The following is an 18,915-nucleotide window of genomic DNA, read 5'->3' as shown; positions in this document are numbered from 1 at the left end:
CCTCGAGCAGGGCCAGGCTCCGTGAGGGGTAGCCAGCGTTATGGCTGAGTGAAGGGAGACAGAACAAAAGAAAGGTTGTGAAAGAAAGAGAGATGAATAATAATTAATGATATATGCAAAGTGGTAGGGACTATTCAGGGGCACCTGATCCACCCCCTAACCATAAACTTTATCATAAAGGAAAGTTTGAAGCCTAATCTTAAATGTCGAGAGGGTGTCTGTGAATCACCTAAATACATTACAAACTGGGAGCTGTTTCCACAGAAGAGGTGCCTGAAAGTGAAGGTTCTGCCTCTCAAACTACTTTTAAATATATTAAGAAGTAAGCAAGCAGTCAAAGAGTGAAGTGCTCTGTTGGGGTGATATGATACTATAAGGTCTTTAAGATAAGATGTCTTTAAATACAACCATTTATCATCTTAATCTGTTATCCACTTAAGGTGACAGGAGGCTGGAGCTTTCACAGAGCGAGATCCACCCTTTGGAAATTAGAACTGAAAATAAAATTAGCATTGAACAATGTTTGTCTGCAGTGTCATGTAGAAATGCATTCTCTTTGGAGCTGCTTTTAAAAAAGCAGTAATCAATACTCATTTCCTTTAAGTGATAAATGCATTTTTATGACTTGCTTTTCTCATAAAAGGAGAAAACGGGACATCACAGAGTGAAGAGCTTTTCCTTTATTGGCAAGGCATACAGTTCTAGTTGGACAGAGGGCTAACGCACCCACAGTTAAACAGCAGAGTTGGATTGTCAAAGCTGCAGAGTTTCAGTTTATGACACACATTCCTAAAAATCTCCACGCACAGAAATACTGGTCTTGGTTGGCTGTTGAGACTGTTCGACAACGTGACATCTTCACTAAGAGTCAAAGAGCTTTCAGATGAGCGCACGTACTCCGAGATCCTTTATGAACACGTGATGCGATCAGATCAGTGATGACAGAGGAAGACAGGCGATAGGACGTGATCCAGAAAACCCAGACGGAAATCTGTCACTCAGCAATTTTTACACCAAGAGAAAAGTGAAAGTGAGTATTTGCTTATGTATAATGTTATATTAGAAGTGAAAAGGAAAAGTTTCTCACACATGAAACTACGTGTGAGTATTAAAACCTTAGACTAAAAAAAAAGCTACTTCTCCGTCACATCGTTGCTGACAGGTAATACAGAAGCAATAAATAAACTGTACACAAAGTACTGTGAGGAAAAAGAACACAATGAATTAGTGACACGCAGAGAGACACACACTGACTCTTTGCATGTTGTGCTGGTTATAATGTTGTTAAATAGTCCTTTAGTGTTGAAGGCATCCTTGAGAATTGAGTCGTCGGCTACAGAAAGGATTGCACATGTTTTACTCCAGCATGTCAGTGACCAGAAAAAAATCCCAAGTTAAAAATAAGGCTTCAAAAAAACAAAAAAACAGGAAGAAAGAAAACTCAGTCACACATTTAAAACATAAGTTACACTGTTTCATGGTAATAAAAAAGTTTCTCGACAGGATGAGTTTGGTAAGTTCTCTGCATTACTTTCATAGTGTTTGAATCCAGCAGCTAATGTCACGCATCTCAACAAAACACTTCTTTTGCACAGTCAATTAGTTCATTATAAAAAGGACCAAAGAAAAGAAAAGAAAAGACAAGGAACTTCAGCCCTTCTGAGCGTCAATGGTCCAGCTCATCCAATTCAATTAAACTACCAGGCCGTCCGTCAACAGAAAAGTGCAGAAGTGTGAGAGAACCGTACAAAGTGCTTTGAGTTTTTTTCTTCTTTTTAGCAAATACTTCAAAAAAAAAGAAAGAAAAGAAAAAGAAAAAAATGCGAAAGAAAACTCATTCACCCAGACAACAAACACGTCACTGTTTTAAGACAATATCAGTTACTGTTACGGTTTGAACAGGAGTTCAGAGAAACAACTGAAGAGAGAGAGAGAGAAAAAGGAGCAGAGACACTGAGGTCAGATTGGCACACTGGGTGCTACAATCAACCAACTTTATCAGTCACTGATGGAAAGTAGCCAGTGGCAAAATGGAAATTACAGTACGGGTTGTGTCATGCTTGCTTGGCACTTGTTTTGTCATTGACTACCGGCGTGTCCCTGTGGAGAGCAAAGTATTGATCAATGAGAGGGAAAAAAAAGAGGGGAGATTCAGGCACAGGGAACTGGCTCTTTGTAACCTCCTGGGTTTTTACAGTTACAGCGATGCTAACATCTGTCATTACAACCTCATCAAGACACTGCCCTCATTAGTGCAGTAATCTATGCTAGTGGATGTTACCAAAAACACTATTTCAGTAGGTAGATGCTGTGTAGTAAGTATAATGGAACTCTAATAGCTTAATGTACTCGTAACTGTACTGTGACACTGAGTTTTTTTCTTTTTTCTTTTTATGTTTTTTTTTTCTTTTTGCATGATGTCTGTGCTAGCTAATGTTTCTCAGTCAAAAGCCTCCAATGAGTTCATGTTTTGGCTCGAGCCCTTAAAAACAGACAAAAACGAAGGCTACCTATGAACAAAACTGCAAAGTGCTAAAACTTGAAGGCAAACTGATAAAATGGGTGCCAAACATCAAGTCAAATACAAATAATCCAAACAAAAAAAGCAACAAAAACAGAAAAATAACCGACATTTTTGGGGGTAGTCCTACAGTTAAATATGTTTTCAATGTAAAAACTAGCAAATCATTTACCGCAGTACCAGAACTTCAGTTCCACATGTGGACACTGGGAGGCACCATAAGCACAGCCCACATCGCTCTGGATGGAACTCCTAGAGCGCCTAACGCTACACTGACCCTGGCTCAGTTTTGTTGCTGACTATATCTCATAAAGATTATTAAAAATGGAAAATAATACATCTGAAAACATGAAAAATAATATGCGGTGCCAGCTCAGTCGTTATAATCATTAAAGCAACTTGCCTGCCGAGTACAATTAAATCGGCTGTGCAACACCAGCTGAAAGGAGTGCTACTGCATGTATACAAACACAGTGATAGAGTCACTTCAAATATCTGCTACATTTAAGGTGTCTTGCAAAAAAAAATCCTTCATAGCTCTTCTTTTTGTGCTATGAATTTGCTTACACTTCTTTCAAGTTTGCTGTTAGCTGTAGCTTCAATTTACTGTGTGTGAATCTAAATAACAGACAACTGAATTTAAAAAAAACTTACTAAAAATGAAAAACCAAAAATAAAACAAAAGGCAGGCAAACCAGCATTTGCAAGTTTGGCAAGAAGTCTTAAAAGACTTTGTTGTGTTTTCGCGGTCATTCATCACTTCCTCGCTTCCTTCACACAAAAAATACTCCGTTAGAGGAAGACAGGTCTGTCTTTAGTCGTAGCGCACTTTAGGCTAGCTGGTAGAAAAGCATGTATTTTTCTAACTTCTTATCGTCTCTGTGGAACTTCAGCCACAATTTGTCTGAGCGAGAGACACAGATTTCCTGTCCTTACTGGAACAGCGACTGGGCCTATCTGTCTCTCTCCAGTGCAAGTGACTGCTGTGTAAAACTGCAGACTTTCTCAGTCCTCCCCCACAGCCTCCCGCACTCCCGTACTCCCCACCTTGAGTCCTGCTCTTAAACCCCATCTGCAGAAAAACAGAGGTGGTGGCGTTTGCTCGAAGTGGAAGGTGGGGTGTGACAGAGGGCGAGGCACTGAAATGAAGAATAATTAAACGAAAGAAAGTCGAAAGAGTCGAAACTATTGACTGGTGCTATGTGCCAATTCGAAAGCGTGGAACTCCAGAGACGCCTTCGTCCGTTTCTCTTTCTTCTGCCATATCTTTCTCCGAGTCTAAAGAAAACGTCCTGCCCGAGTCACTTGTAAGCATTTTGGGAAGCCTTCGAGATGCAGGAGAGGCCGAATCGGATCTATAGATTTCATGCCTCCTGCTGCTGCTCTGGCCCTCCTCTTCCTCAGGTGGACTCTCTGTGTCAGACTCCCCCTCTTCTTCTAAGGTCAGCTTAAACTGAAACTTGTCAGCAGAAGCAGACCCGCTACCCCGACAGTGTGCCGAAGCTTCCCCTGCAAAGGTATCTTCCTCCTCCTCCTCCTCCTCCTGGCCCTCTGGGTGAGGTGATGGGCTGTGGGGGATCATGCTCTGATACCACTCTCTGTTATCCTCCAGCGTGTCCAGGATGTCCTGCGCATCAGGGTGCACCAGGTCGGCCCATGTTTCCCACAGAGGATGAACGATGTAGTCGATGAAACCCACCTGAAAGAGAAGGCAATGTTTAAGACTGCGAATAACAAACTCAGCAGTAATGCTTTGACTTAATCAAAGAAGTCCATCTTTCCGTGAGCATGAGCAGTTTTGTATCCGAACTAGTTTTCTTCCTGACGTCTACATCCATCAACCACAGGAAGCATGAAGCTAGATACAGCTAATGTTTACATGCTGTCTCCCTATCATTAACATAAGGCTCTCATCATAAAACGTATTTTGAGGACCACTTCAGTGCCTTTTAGTCCCATTATATAAAAGAGAAGGGATCTCCAAAATCACCTCACAACAGAACAATCTAAATCTAGACTGACGAACAGCATCAAGAGGAAAAATAAATGAATTTGATTTTGAGGGAAAGCTTGTGGTTTAGGTTATTCCCCACCTGGTTCTTTTCTACTGAGGCATTGTGCTTGTCGCACATGGGGCTGATCTCCATGCCTTTCTCTCTCTCTCTGTCTCCCTGTGTGAAGAACTCCACCATGATGCGGTCTGTCCACTGGCGGTACAGCTCGAGAGGTTTGGTCGGGTTACTCAGGTCTGCACAGTGTACCATGTTCTGAAGAACCTGCAGTGGCAAATTAAACAGGTGTTGTCACATGTCAAATATATAGATTAGATTAGATTGATTCTATCTTTGTATAAAAAGAGTTCTTACCTGTATGCGATCTGAATAGTTGTCTAAAAGCAGGACTCCCAGGCTGGTCACTTTCTTAGTCTCCACCATGGTCTTCAGGTCTGCTAACAGGTTCATGTGTTTGGACATATCTGTGGCGAGCACCTGCAAGAACAACAATCACATTAAACCAAACAGAAGTCCTTGGAAAAAAAAAAAAACTTAAGCTGAGATAGAGCTACTGCACGTTTACGATCTTAACTCACCATGTCGATGACCATTTTGCGAAGCGACTGACGCTGCTTTTTGTTGAGATTCTGAAAAATATCACAGTTGTCTTCCTGCAGAAGCTTAAAGCCTACAGCCAGGTGGTGATTCTCTAGCACTGACAAGTCATTGTACATCAGGGCCAGCTCTGAGTCTGAAGACAAAAAGGCATAAAAAACTTCAGCACTCTGAATGTAAAATCAATCACGATCTCGTCAGCTACATAGTTAAATACACTCAGCACCCACACACATTCAGATAATCCCTGCAGAGCTACGAGCAAACTCACTGGTGTTGATGAGAAACTGATTGGAAACTCCGGGGTGATCCACGTCGTGGATGGCGCTGGCGAACAGCGCAGCGAGGATCTCCAGATCAGTAAACACAGCCTTGGATGACACACAAAGAGAGACAGTTAGTTTTGTGTGTATGTGTGTGTGTATGTGAGGGTATCAACCTGGACTGTGTGTTTGAGCGATTACCTCCAGCGCAGGTGTGGACAGCAGCACGTGTGTTGATTGGACCACGTCTGCAGCATGGATGTTGTTGTGGTAGGCCACATCAGCGTGATAATGGTCCTCCAAAGTCATCATGAAGGTAATGAAAGTATCCACTGGAATCTTAAAGGACTTTAGCAGATCACGTTCCTGCAGCAGCAGAGGAGAGGATGGGTCATGCAAGGTAAAGATAAATGACTGATTACCAATTGTTTGCTAAGTCATTGCTTCATTGACTTCATTGACTTCATTGACTTCAGTAAGTTCATTATACACTTGTTTGCTGTGCCGTGTTTGAGGCTATAAAGTACAGGAGCCATACAGTACGCTGTGTGCTGTGATGTAGTACCTGGAAAATGGTGTACATGGTGACTGTCAGTGGGCGATTCCCAGAATACTCAGAGACCTTAAAGATGTCAATACCCCATCGATTTATATCCTCGAGTTCCTGTCAGTGAGAAAGTATAAATACATATATTAAACAACATTCAGTATTCGGGAGGAAATAGAGAATTAGCCTCAGGGAAATAACAAATGAACTAGTCCTCACACCTTAGCTAGGAGTCCTTCCTGGCTAGCATTGACCCCAAATCGAGGAATGGTTGAAGGAGCGAGGCTGGGACTGTGGGTGGCCTTCTTCACACCGCTGATCTGGGACATAGGACGCTTTTTCTTGTCTTTCTCCTTGGTCGGGGGAGACATGATGTCCATGTCATGTTGTTTCTCTGCCAGTGAAAGTCATCCAGTTAACAGTGATGAAAACAGACATGCACCACTAACACTAACTTTCTTGCTGTCATGCATTTCAACTACTCCTGTCTGAGCACTGTAGTGTGATTTACATGCATATTTACATATATGTGCAGCAGTGTGTAGCATACAAAGACGGCATATTTACCCAGAAAGGTGCTGGAGATGAATTCAGACACCTGGTTCCCTGAACGGCTGGTTTCTGACAGCTGGCTGAGCTCTCGGTTCAGCATCCTCTTGAACTGAGGACAAACACATGCAAGCATCAGTGAGCTTGATCAAACACTCTGTTTGCTAAACTGTGGACAGACTAGGTCGGATCAACTCAGCCGCCTGCTGGAACAACAGTTATCTCTTAACAACAACATAGAAAAGAAATACTTTACAAGAAAATCACTCTCTTTCAAAACCTGCAAAGGGTTCAGTCAAATACAAGGTAGCAGATGCCACAGATCATACTGATATAAGATGTGTTGAGTCTCAGAGAAAGTCAGAAAACAAGCAACACGTGAACCCCAGGGAGTCTCCTACCCTCCCACCCAGTTCATCCGTCTCCTCCCTTCTCCTCACCTGAATGAACATCAACGAGATGGAGATGAAATAAGTCACTTCTGGCATTTCAGCGTAAAGTCAAGCATGGGAGCAAAAATAAAACGAGTGAGCTCTCAGGTTTAACACGCCTGTTCGACAGAGCTGCCTGTCTCAGAAAAATCCACCAGCGAGTGCTGCGGAAGCTTTGATTATAAGTCTGTGGAAGAACAGGAGAATCGAAGCATATGTATGTGGGAATGCTGCTGGATGCCAGGATGCAAGGCAGAGAAGGCAGACTCTCCCTGACTCTCCCTCATTCACTCAGTTACTGCCTGCTCACTATGTGTGTAAACAGAGGGAGAATGGGGTACTCTAATCTCCACCTCCTTTCAAAAATGCCTAAGAATAGCAGCCAATCAGACACCCGCTGCAGCAGCGTGTGGCGAAACAGAGAGCCGTCATTGGCCAGGAGACGTACACAGTAGGCAGGGCAGAGTGAGGTTGTGAGACACACCATGTGCACCAAGTTTGAAGGTATGAAGGAAAAGCTTTGAATGGATGGGGAGGAGGGTTCATTCTTGTAGCCAAAAATAAAAATAGTACATCACGCACCACAGAGACTTGGTTACCCTGACCACTAACACAATCAGAGGAACAAAAGACAAAATGCTTTGACACAGAAATGCTTAAAGCAGGCTCCAAAAGTTCACTCACAGCTGAATCGTGCTCTGAAGCAGACAGAAAATATTAAAGGATAATTATGGTGGCCTTACTGTTAAGATGATTTATTCACTTTTATACAAAATTCAAACTTGGTAGTAATTACCATCAGAGGAGGAAAAAACTGCCTATGCGGCATGTAAAAAGCTCTTTCTTAAGTACCCTACTCACATATAAATAACTGAGTTATTAAAAGAGGTTGCACGACTACTCAAAGACCCTTTCTAGGGTCAGTAAAGATCCAGTTTAACAAAGCGGTTCGATAAGGTCGTCAGGGATGCAGAAACATTGTTCACTTCAGCCTCCCATGCACCTGTCTTTGTTCCCAAGGGCCGGCATGGATAATTCTTCCCCAGTGACTGAAGCAGCTCATTGACTGATCTGCAGCAATTGTGGGGGCTGGGGAGAGGAGTGGGATGGATGGAGGAAGCATGCACGGTGAGGATTCCATTTCATCCAGTGCAACATCTCTTCCACTTCCACTCCCACTCCCACTACTCGTTCACATTTTTCTGCATATGATTCAAGGAAAAGGGTGTTTCCCTGTTTCTAGTCCCTATCTGCATGCCAGGAATCATCATATGCATGTAAGCTTCTTCCATCTGCGGACAGATGGGGGCTTCTATTCATATATTTATGATGGATTCTTTGTGTTAATGAGCTTTCAGCTTGGTTAAAGCATCTGTGAAGGTAATTGTATTTACAGTAGGCCACACACAATCCTTGGGTTTAGTGTTGTACTTGGGGCCTTTTCTAATTTGGGCAGGAAAAAAGCACAGCCAAAGAATACATCCATTCATAAAGCATGAAAATGAACATGCCTCATGTACTGTCTATATTATCCATTCTGAAAAGAAATCGGATGCATTTCATCTGAAAAAGGGGAAATGACACTGGTAAGCTGGAAGAAAATGACCGCACGGCTGCAGATTGAGCACCTTTCCCAGCGGTGAGGTCTAAAAATAGACATATACAGGAATAACGGCATAATCAGCCTCCAAGGTTTGTTCTCTGGTGCTTTCTATACCAAAAGCCCTCCAAAATATACAAGGACAGTCCAATAAGCTTCCAGCAGGACCAGAGGACCCTGTCTTCAAAACTCCATCTCTCTGACCCTCTTACGTCTTTTAAACAACTACAGCAGATGTTTAAGCTCCCAACCTTGCACTTAATCCATTTTCTCCAACTGCAAGATTTTTCATTGGACCATGTCGTGTCCATCATGTGGAAAACCTGTTGGTTACGTACCCACTGTGTTTCTGAATATGCCACACATACCACAGTTTTCCACAAAATATGCAAACAGGCTTCACTCATGTGTGTGTGTATGTGTGTGTGTGTGTGTGTGTGAAATGTCCAAAAGAGCAACAAACTTTCATTCAGTCTTTCAGTTGACTAGATTACCAGCTTCTAAATGTCTAACCCAGCAGGCTATTAGTAGTGTGTTAGTGTTTTGTTAAAGTACCTTGTTGGAAGCCATCTCACTGACAGAGTGTCGGGTTTTCAGCGTCTCTAGTTGCTCCAGACACCAGTCCAGCTCATCTAGAGTCTCTATGGCCAGCTGCTGATGAGGCTCCTCTGTATGTATATCACATATATATGTATATATTACATTTCATTCGGAGGGACATGTAAAAAAAAAAAAAAAAAAGTACCCAAATACTGTTCCTAAACTTTTATTTTCTATATTTGAGAAGGAAAGTCTGTATTTCCCTCTCAAATATTGAGCTGCATTTTGTTTCATAGTAATTGTATCCATGGGATGAGGCTACACATGCCTTACATTAAGCATTAAAAAATAGTGCATTGTAAAGGAGGTACAAATAAATGCATTTGTGATAATAAAATCAAACTTTCATTTTCAAAGTTTCAAAGTTGTCAAGTCATTTCATTTATAGCACATTTAAATACAACAAACTTTGACCAAAGTGTTGCAAAGCAGGTAACTAAGACATAATTTCATCCTCTTTAATACATGAAAAGCAGTTAAAAGAAAGTTAGAAGCACTCAGTGAAAGAATAAAGATTATTCCTACATTGCTGTGTTGATATTTTCATCATTACAGGCACATGGCTGGAACACTTGCCCACCACTGGATTTCATGTGTTGGTGAACAACATTCACTTACTAATTACACAGCTGTGATGTGTTTCCAGTAACCCAGATTTCCCAATTGACAGATTTAATCGTGTTAATATCCTTGCCATCTGTGTGTGTGTGTTTGTGTGTGAGTTTTTTTTTTTTTAACCAGTGTGTATTTTGGGCTAATAAGTAAATAGCTCATTCCAAAACCGCTACCGACCTGCGAGGCTGGTCTTGCACATGGATGGTGGGTTGCTGCCTGAAGATCGTGTTCTGTAGACAGAGACCATCCAAAGTGAGCATATTAAAGATTAAGCACAGCGTGTTTGTCAGGTGTGATGGTGAAAGAGCAAAAAGACTTAGGAAGTCTCCAAAAAGCCTACTTGCTGGCCGTGCGATCTTGCTGGCCGGTTATGACGGCGAAGTTACTTCGAACTGTCCTCAGGCTGGCGAGGACCTATGAGAGGAACAAAGGGGTGAATGTACGAGTTCATCAAATGACACATTTGTAATGTGATGAAGTGTAGCTTTAAATGCTCATAAAAGCTTCCACTTTCATTGAACAAGAGCTTCTCAACACAAATCACTGACTATCATTTGATACTGTGGCTCTCCACTCTTGGCAGATGTGCTACCCGAAGGCATCCCCCACTCCCTTTCTGATGTTTTCATAGCATCACTGACACTCCTCTAGGTCACGTCTGCCACTGCATCTGTCACCAAACACTGACTCAGCATGAGGAGAAAGCCCACAGAGTATCAGATGTCCAGACTTGATCCATGCATGAGCCTTATCTGCCACCATGCATATCTTAAACAGCATGATCCAGCAGTATTGGATTCTCAGCTCCTTTCACTGTGTAAAGTGAGCACAGGAGTGACGCACATCCCACGCAAGAGCTAGGCAACACCAGCGGGATGCTGATCCTGTCGCAGGGCCAACATGATCCTGAGGGGATGTTCCGGTAGAGCACTAAAGCCCAGTCTCATACCATCTGGAGGCTGTTTTTTTTTTCTTTTCTTAATTTGACCATCTGCCAAATTTTCAAATAACACAATACGTAAAACAGGCTGACTGGGAAAGATTTCAGAGGACTCACCTGTGCAAACGGTGTGACTATCATGTCTTCTGTATGTCTGCAGAAAAGACACACAAGAGGAAAAAAGCATGAAAAAACACAAAATACTGAGAAGCTCAACTATAAATCCCTAAACTGTGATACCAAAGAGTGATAAAAAGAAACCTTCCTCGTATCTATTATAGTTTATTCTAATTTATTAAAGACATGCACTGCATCTAATGAGGCCGGTGAGGAAACAGTCTGGGTGAGGTGGAAAGGGTGGGCGACACGTTATGAACAGTTAAATATGAGTAAATAAAACAAAAGTGTGTTATTATACTTGACTGTCGCTCCAATTGAGCGTCGCATGCAAGAACAAACAAAAGAGAACGGGGTGTTTTAGAGAGCCTGACAGGGGTCACAAGAGAGGTTTTTGATATTTAGTCATCAGGAGAAAGGAGGGAAATGATCATGAAGCCATCCAGAGGGAATGCAGAAGAGGCCTTCAGGGGACAGAGCCAGTGTGGGTTTATTTTCGCCCTAATTTATTTTGTTTATCATGTTCTTCTCACCGAGATGACAACCAGTTGACTTCCCAATGCTTCAAGCTTTCTTCCCTTTAAAAACAGATAGGCAAGAGGTTGAAGAGATCTGTGACTGCTTCAATTACAAAACCGAAGTTTTTCTTTCTTTCTTTTTTTTTAGATAGCATGAAATCTATAATGTCTTGCTTGGGGATGTAACTGAGACACACAGAAAAACAAACAAAATATTCCTTTCTTTAGAATCCCAGTGGAATAGATTTGACATTCAAGCACTTTGTGATGGGAAAACAGCTGCGAGCAATACATAGCATGTCCTAATAAAGTCTTTGAGAAAGCTAAATCTTCTCAAGGTGGATCTTTCTTATCAGTCCTCTTCACTCTATGAAAAACAATTAAAATAGTTAAACTGCGAGGCCATTTGGCTTCAGAACTCAAACTGCAAACAGGTAAAGAAGCCAGCCCGTAAATCGAGGCACAATACTGCTTCCCCAGCCCGGAAACCTCTGAGCTCAGACAGATAGAGAAGAACAGAAAAGCAGAAATGCAAATATGATCCATGTGATCCTAGTGGTATCCCTTTAGGATAAAAAGCACAGCATCAGGAATGGCGGTTGATACTTTGACAACCTTTATCCGTGATGTAAAAAGCTCTTTTTTACTTTTAGAGAACTTGATATCAGCAGATTACTAAATTTAAAGCAACAACATTCCTAGGCGGGGCATTGGATTTATCCAAAGGGATTGTTTTAAGCCACTCTCAATACATAGAGACAGAGGATTAACAGTTTCAACTGGCAGACTTACAGGTCACTGGCAGTGGAGGAGTTTCTGGAGGGACCTTTGGGTGATAGGTCGAAGTCGGAGTCAGAGCGGTAGAGGAAAGATTCCCTCCGCTGGCTGTGAGGGAAATTGGTTGGTCGGGCCAGACCGGAGTTAGGGCTGGCCTGAGGGTCCAGGGGGCTGCGTCCCACAGACAATCCATTCTCCACATCAAAACTAAGAAGACATAAATGCAAAGAGAATTTATTAAGGTTAGATGGCTTAAGAGACCATTTAGGAATTTACCAGCTTGTAGATTTGCTCAGGAAAGGAAATAGAAGAAATGAATCCATCCAAACTGTCCATGCTTCCTGGAAAGCTTGTTTTTCCATTGTTAGACACACAGTGCCATAAAATATCTCCCATAGAATATCTGCAATTTGTGCATTCATGTGTACAACAGCTGTTGTATATGAATCTATCCCTGAGTCTGTCACACAAATACAGTTCAGCACTTTGTGACTGCTTACAGCATCAGGCAGGAGCAACTGAAAACCAGCTGTCAACAGCGTTATTGGAAATACACCGAGTGGCTGGTCAAGTGGGTCAGCATGCACTGAGGTGAGAAAACGAGCTCCATTAAGAGCTGCAGGCAGTATAAAAGCAACAGCCATAAAATAAAAAGAATAAGGGAGAATAAATGTGGAAATAAACTTTTTACAAAATTCCAGTTACAAGTAAACCAGACTGGTGCTCCTCTGGTGACAATAACATGGACACAGTTACTAAAAGATGCAATATTCCATATCTAAAACATCGCTACAGACCTTATAAGGACTTCTATCACACAAGCTTTCACTCTGATATTGTTCTTTCTTGAAGAGGAAATAGTGTAACATAGAAGTAAAGACCACAATAAGAACTCAAAATTCAAATTTAGAAGGGTGACAAAAAGGATAAGACATTGTGACATATATGAGCTCAGCTCAGCTCAGGAAGTAAGCTAAAATCAGCACCACAATTCAAGCTGAACAACAATGGTGGATAAGAAAACACATCCAAGTCAGACTGAAACCAAAATGAGGAGGTGATGAGATCCAAAGAGGAAGAATAGCTCTCAGCACTGGTGGCTGTGTGTAATCCTATATAGCTGATTTATAAATAGGATAACTAACTGCTAAAATCCATTAAGTGTGTCATTAGAGTGATACAAAAAAGAGCAGCTAATGGGCAGGATGGACCCATTTTTCATTATTAATATATTGAACATTAAAAGATATTATATCATTTGAAACAGCGAATCAAGCAAAACCTGAGACTGTCAGGCAGCCAGCCTGGACGTACTTGAACTCCACAGCTACACAATCATCATGCAGAGAAACAATAGTAAAGGCACGAATTTTGTTTAGATAATGTGATGCTCTCGTGATACAAGTATGTGTGTGTCTGTGTGCGCGCGTGTACATACAGATGAATCCCGACTGTGAGCGAACAGCAGAGATAAAAATAGCAGCACAGTGCTGACGTGGGTTACACGAGAGAGGCGAGCCTAAAAATAGCACAGCGTCAGGTGAAGAGGAGTTCCTCCTGAAAAACACCGTCTGACTAGAGGAAAACAACAAACGAAGGCACGGCAAGGTCCTTCTTCACAGTCTAAGCATGTTTCTCCTGTGATCCACATTTCTACTTTCTCACAGCGTTGCTCTGAGCCTCGGAGACTTTGGGCCAGCAGCTCCGTTTGGCAACGCATCTCCTTTTGCTGAACAGCGTGAGGAGCTCCAGAATAGAAATCCACACTTTAGTAAAACAACCATTAGCAGAACATGGAGGATTTTGCAAGGGCAGATGCTGAGACACATTTGATCCCTTTCAAATAAACAGAACAGGGAAACCAATATTTCAAAATAAAAATCTCATGGTGCAGGTATGGGTTCCAAAGTGTTAGAGAATAATAACACACAAACCCAAAATGTCAGTGATAAAATTACCACTAAATCAGATTCTTGTGCAGCTGTGTGGGGTCTAGAGTGTAACAAAATGCACACATTGAAAGACGTTAACAACATATATAGTCGCTGCACACTGTGTTGCATACAGCAGTTGATGCTCGATTTAAATGTTCAGCTTCAAAGTGACCATGGCTACATGCCTACCTGCACCAAGTTGTTGCCATTCGACTGGCAGATGTTTCCATTAACAAACAGTTAAAGAGGTGTAGCTAACAAAGTCGGCAGTCAGTGAGTGCACAGTATAGAAGGTGGGGAGTAATAATGTGTTTTTCACATGGTCAACATTTTTGACATTTGACACAACTTGAGCAAAACCACAACTATCTGCTGCCCCCATGAATGACTACCTTTTACTCCAATCCATGAGCAATTGACCAACTTTGGCATTTGCAGAGTTGTGCTGCTACAATCCAGCCTTTACAGTTGGCATGCATAAAAACACTGCATTCATTCCTCTCATGCCTGCTGCGTTCTGCAGTACTCTCCCCCCCCAAGACGTTGGTGTGTTACCGGCTATTACATAACAGCAGAAGCTGATTTCCCTCCGTTCATGTGACAGATTCAGACACACTGACTGCATCACAGAAGTCCAGGGACTCAGATAATAAGGCCAAGAAAGTGCGAGTGACTAAAATGTCAGACACAGTACAGTGGGACTGTGCCAGCGTGGCTGCTAGAGTGAGCGTGCACGAATGACAGACTGGCTGTGTGTGCAAGGGGTAAAAATAAATCATAATTTTATGTGTAAATAATACAAACAATGAGTCCCAATGATGTACGCCTACAATGTGTGTATTTTAATCTCAAATTACTGAGGTGGGGAGATGGTCACGCTCTCCTCACCTTTTCATCTTTCCAATTTAACCCATCTCTCTCATCGTATCCTCTGTATTAATGCTGCGCCCGCTGCTCTCCTCGTGTGCTCTGATTATGAATCTGTTTGTATTTCCACACGTCTCTGTCTGTGCAGCTAAAATTAACCTCCGCTCGCATGTGAATCGAGAAAGGCAACACTGCAGCTAAAAATAACCTTCAGGTAGAATTCAGAGCCCTCCTCTCTCTCTTTCGCTCTCTGTTTGCCGTCTCTGCCTCACAGAGCAGCAGATTCTTCCCTCCATTCATGAATATTTATGGAGGAGTTTCTATTTGAAGCCGATACCGAGCTAAAATTAGACCGCGGATCAAAATACCGCCTACGCCATTCCCCCACCGCTTTTTTTTTCACTTCCAGTTTTTCTCTCTTTATCTCTCGCTGAGCTGTTGTGAGCTCAGTGCAGGGAAGGGAATCCTGACTCACTCGTGACACTTCACTGCTCACCTCGTACTCAAGCACCCCAGCAGACAAAACACGTAGTATTTTTTCATTGTGAAATCCCAATCTTCTAGTTGTGGTTCATACAGTTTTATAACAAATTCTTTAATTTATGTAGCAAAAAAAAGAAAAAAGGGGAAAGTAGCTGTTACCATGGAAACAAGCGATGGAGATCTAAATAAGTGATAAAGTAAAACAATAACTCAAAAACAGCTATTTTTGAAAAAAATAGTTGCTGTTGAGGCTGTAAAGTTGTGAGTTACGGATTTTATAATTTTCTAAACAGCTGAATTGTGATTTTCTTTATTTGGAAAAAATGAAAAAAGCTGTTTACAGTTTTTCTTGTAATGTCGTTTCACACTAAGAACAGTGAAACCAGAATATTCCAGTATTTTCTGCACACCTCCGATGTGCACGATCTTTAACTATACAGTTAACAAAATGTGCATTAAATCTGTCAGCTGAGGCATTCTGTAGTCCTAAGAGGTCAAAGGTCAAGGTTCAGGCTCAGTGTGCGCATCGTCTGAACAGGAAGCTCCCACAGAAGCTCTGTGGCTGGTTGGTCTTCAAAAATGACTCCTCCATTGTCTTTTTGTTTTTCACAACTGGCACCCACCCACCCGCCTGCCCACCTCTCCTCCTTCTCCGGCACCCTTCCCACTCTCCACTCTTCTCTGCTCCAAGAATTTTAAAAAAGGGATTTTTAAAAAATATCCCTGTTAGTGTGGGAAGGTGTTAATTATAGTCCGGATAAAACTGGTGATGAGTGATAGCTAACGTGTATTTTAGGTTCTTCCTGCCGAATTAAAATAATCTATTCATTCACTCTGAGGACAGAGTCCCTCTGCTGGGCCTTAGTGAAACTGCTACAGCCGGTCAATGTGCATGTCTGAACAGAGAAAACTGAGGCATGTTATTCATTTAATAATTTATTATTCAGATATTTGTATCACTGTAGCTTTACCACAGACAAAACATGCATTCTGACGATTTTGGGCCGGGTCTTTGAACTTGCACATTGTATGCATTGTAAAATAATGAGGTAGAGACGAAGTTTTCTGCAGATAAATCAAATTAATCACTGAACAAAAATTCGAGCTACTTTTATTCTTAATTATTGCCACACTGTAAAAGAAACATGAAATGTTTTTCTACGTGCAGAGACGGTGAAAATAAAATCTCATATAAAAGCTAAAAAGCCAGCTGAAATGCGTAATGTGCCACCTGTTTGAGATTGGATATGGTTAAATAGAACCATCCTAATTTGGCATCTGCAGTCGCACACCAGGCTTCAAAGGTGGATATGCATGCACATGCACTCGCACACTTAATTACTTCTCTTGTCTAAAGACCAAATGAAGCCAGCATTCCTGGACAAGGCAAAGACTTTTAGTCAAAAAAAAAAAAAAAAGGTGTAAAGAGAGAGGTGTTACCATGTTTGTTATTTAAGTGGCTGGCTGGTAACAAGTGTGATTGATGGCAACCTGTCAGTGGCCCTGATACTTGACACCCCGCCTGCGTCACCGCCTGTCATGGCAACGTCAATCCCATCTGGGGAGCATTAAAATACAGGAGCAACGGGGCAGAGCGAGCGAGAGAGGGAGAAAGCGAGGGCGAGATAGACCTGTAAACCAGGGCAAGCTGTCATCTGAACCTTCATTCATCACTCCCAGGCCTTTGCTGTGACACAGCCAGAGGTAGAATTAGTTACACCAAAGCCGAGCTGCGCGACGAGCTGGGACATTTATTCAAACGCTGTATAAACTGATGCACAGAGCATTCGCTTCGTGCAAGAGAAAATCTTTTGTAATACTTGGGAGATAATCTGAAATGATTTCTAGTATGCGACGATGTGTCAGTGTGAAACAAAAGCAGCAATGCTGTCAAATTATGACACCGTGGTTCGCCTGCACTAGAGGCACGAGAGACATTCTCCGCCCGGCTTGAGTGAGACCACAAAGTTCACACCAGCAACTGAGAGTCCACACGCTGTAGCTCAGCACACAGAACAATGGGAACAAAGGGAGAACAGATGTGGTAAAAGTGGCCAGAGTAGAAATCCACAGAGGCGATTTTGAGTATGAATTACATAAGTCATCAGTTTGTGCTCTGGGATAAATGTTGTGTTTTTTTCTCCTGACGCTTGTGTGGCCCTTCACACACACAGCCAGGACCACCCTGTTGTTTGTCTTGCGCGTCTTCTTCTTCTATTCTGTAACATCACGTTACTGAATCTGGCAGTGAAGAAACCCGATGGAGGTGGTATGTGTTTACATGTCCACAGTGTAGCTAGATTAATTCACAATCGCCTTATCCTTTTTCCCGGAGCACCAGCTGTAATCCATCTCTGAAAGTACACTTATATTTTCATTGGTTTCTTGCATCTTCTAAATATTTTCTAAAAGCAATGTCACGATTATTTTATAAATCTGATTATGTTATACACTGTGGGTGGCTTAAATGAAGTATGGTAAAACAATAAGCACGTCTCATGGAAAATGTTTCCTTTTTCCATGAGTGCATCTTATCAATTCACCTTCCCAACCATGCTCTGAAATATGGCGCAGTTAAAGTAGTGTGTTTGAACATCATGCAAGGACATTTGCCTTGAATTGAAGATGATAAAAATTCTAAGCACCCAAGAAAATCCACCAAGTAATGGCTCAAAAAGAAAAGGGGGTCGTGGAGAGGACTGGACTTAAATGCTGCGAAATGTGGATTTCAAACAGAAAAAACAAACAAAAAAACTCTTTGACTTGTCAGATCACTAAATGAATGTTGCATGGAAGAGTGGTGAAATAAATATCAGACACTGGTCTGACAAATTATGCAAAAAGCCTACAGGAAGTAAGTTATTTCTATCTCAGTTGGCCCAAAATAAGCTTCTGAGGCTATGGGTGTACATTTTCTACAGGAGAACACTAAATCAATTGAGATTTTGATATTGACTGAAAAAAGCTCGTGGTGTTTCACAGAGGATCAAATGTTCCTCATTTCACATGACTGTATAATAAAAGCACTCACAACAGATTTAAGAGAAAGAAACTTATCGGCCGTCTTGTCTGTTGTGTCACTGACAACTGACTTGTGCACCATTAACTCAAAAAAGGAACAGCCTTATGACAATTAGCCTAGCCTAGCTAAACTTAGCTTGGCATGAAAACAAACAAAACAAGTATTTAATCTCATTCGACGCTCATGTTTTAGTTGATTGGACATGTTTATTAGTGAGTTTTACAGGAGCTTATAAGTAGATTTTGTGCCCCTTACACAAAGCAAAGTTAGCTTCTGAGCTAACGTTCAACAACAAAGCAAACGTGTATTTCTCAAAAAGCCAAATTAGCATTTAGCTGAATAAGCTAAATATGTAAGAATTTGTTTCTCTGTTTCTGAATAATCCTCCTAAAACATACACACAGAGCAGTTTTGCTATATAAGCTGTAGATCTTTCTCAAACCATAGAGCAAAGCAGCACAGACATCTAAACCAGAGTGCAGCTGTGACTGCTTAAGAAAGTAGTTGTGAATAGCAACACAA

The 18,915-nt window shown here is 41.8% G+C and overlaps 1 protein-coding gene across 5 annotated transcripts in view; it reads right to left on the bottom strand.

Moving 5' to 3' along the window:
- Positions 1–660: 660 nt before the first annotated feature.
- Positions 661–18,915, bottom strand: part of pde4ca (phosphodiesterase 4C, cAMP-specific a) — a 51,668-nt gene continuing 33,413 nt past the window's right edge. For 3 of the 5 annotated variants that reach the window (XM_039602096.1, XM_039602097.1, XM_039602100.1), the window contains 15 exons: positions 12,103–12,294; positions 11,326–11,370; positions 10,793–10,829; positions 10,076–10,149; positions 9,913–9,965; positions 9,076–9,188; positions 6,508–6,601; positions 6,162–6,334; positions 5,959–6,057; positions 5,595–5,759; positions 5,402–5,501; positions 5,112–5,266; positions 4,888–5,010; positions 4,615–4,797; positions 661–4,220 (listed from right to left, as the gene is read on the bottom strand). In XM_039602096.1, the coding sequence (XP_039458030.1) occupies positions 3,720–4,220; positions 4,615–4,797; positions 4,888–5,010; positions 5,112–5,266; positions 5,402–5,501; positions 5,595–5,759; positions 5,959–6,057; positions 6,162–6,334; positions 6,508–6,601; positions 9,076–9,188; positions 9,913–9,965; positions 10,076–10,149; positions 10,793–10,829; positions 11,326–11,370; positions 12,103–12,294 (2,107 nt within the window). In that variant the 3' untranslated portion in view covers positions 661–3,719. The remainder of the gene's footprint in view (positions 4,221–4,614; positions 4,798–4,887; positions 5,011–5,111; positions 5,267–5,401; positions 5,502–5,594; positions 5,760–5,958; positions 6,058–6,161; positions 6,335–6,507; positions 6,602–9,075; positions 9,189–9,912; positions 9,966–10,075; positions 10,150–10,792; positions 10,830–11,325; positions 11,371–12,102; positions 12,295–18,915) is intronic. The other 2 variants (XM_039602098.1, XM_039602099.1) reach the window with 1 other exon arrangement.

The sequence above is a fragment of the Oreochromis aureus genome, linkage group 18 (genome assembly GCF_013358895.1).
Source record: "Oreochromis aureus strain Israel breed Guangdong linkage group 18, ZZ_aureus, whole genome shotgun sequence".
Taxonomy (NCBI): Eukaryota; Metazoa; Chordata; class Actinopteri; order Cichliformes; family Cichlidae; genus Oreochromis; species Oreochromis aureus.
Note: the sequence above shows the minus strand (reverse complement) of the source record. Positions and strands in the feature narration are given on the sequence as shown.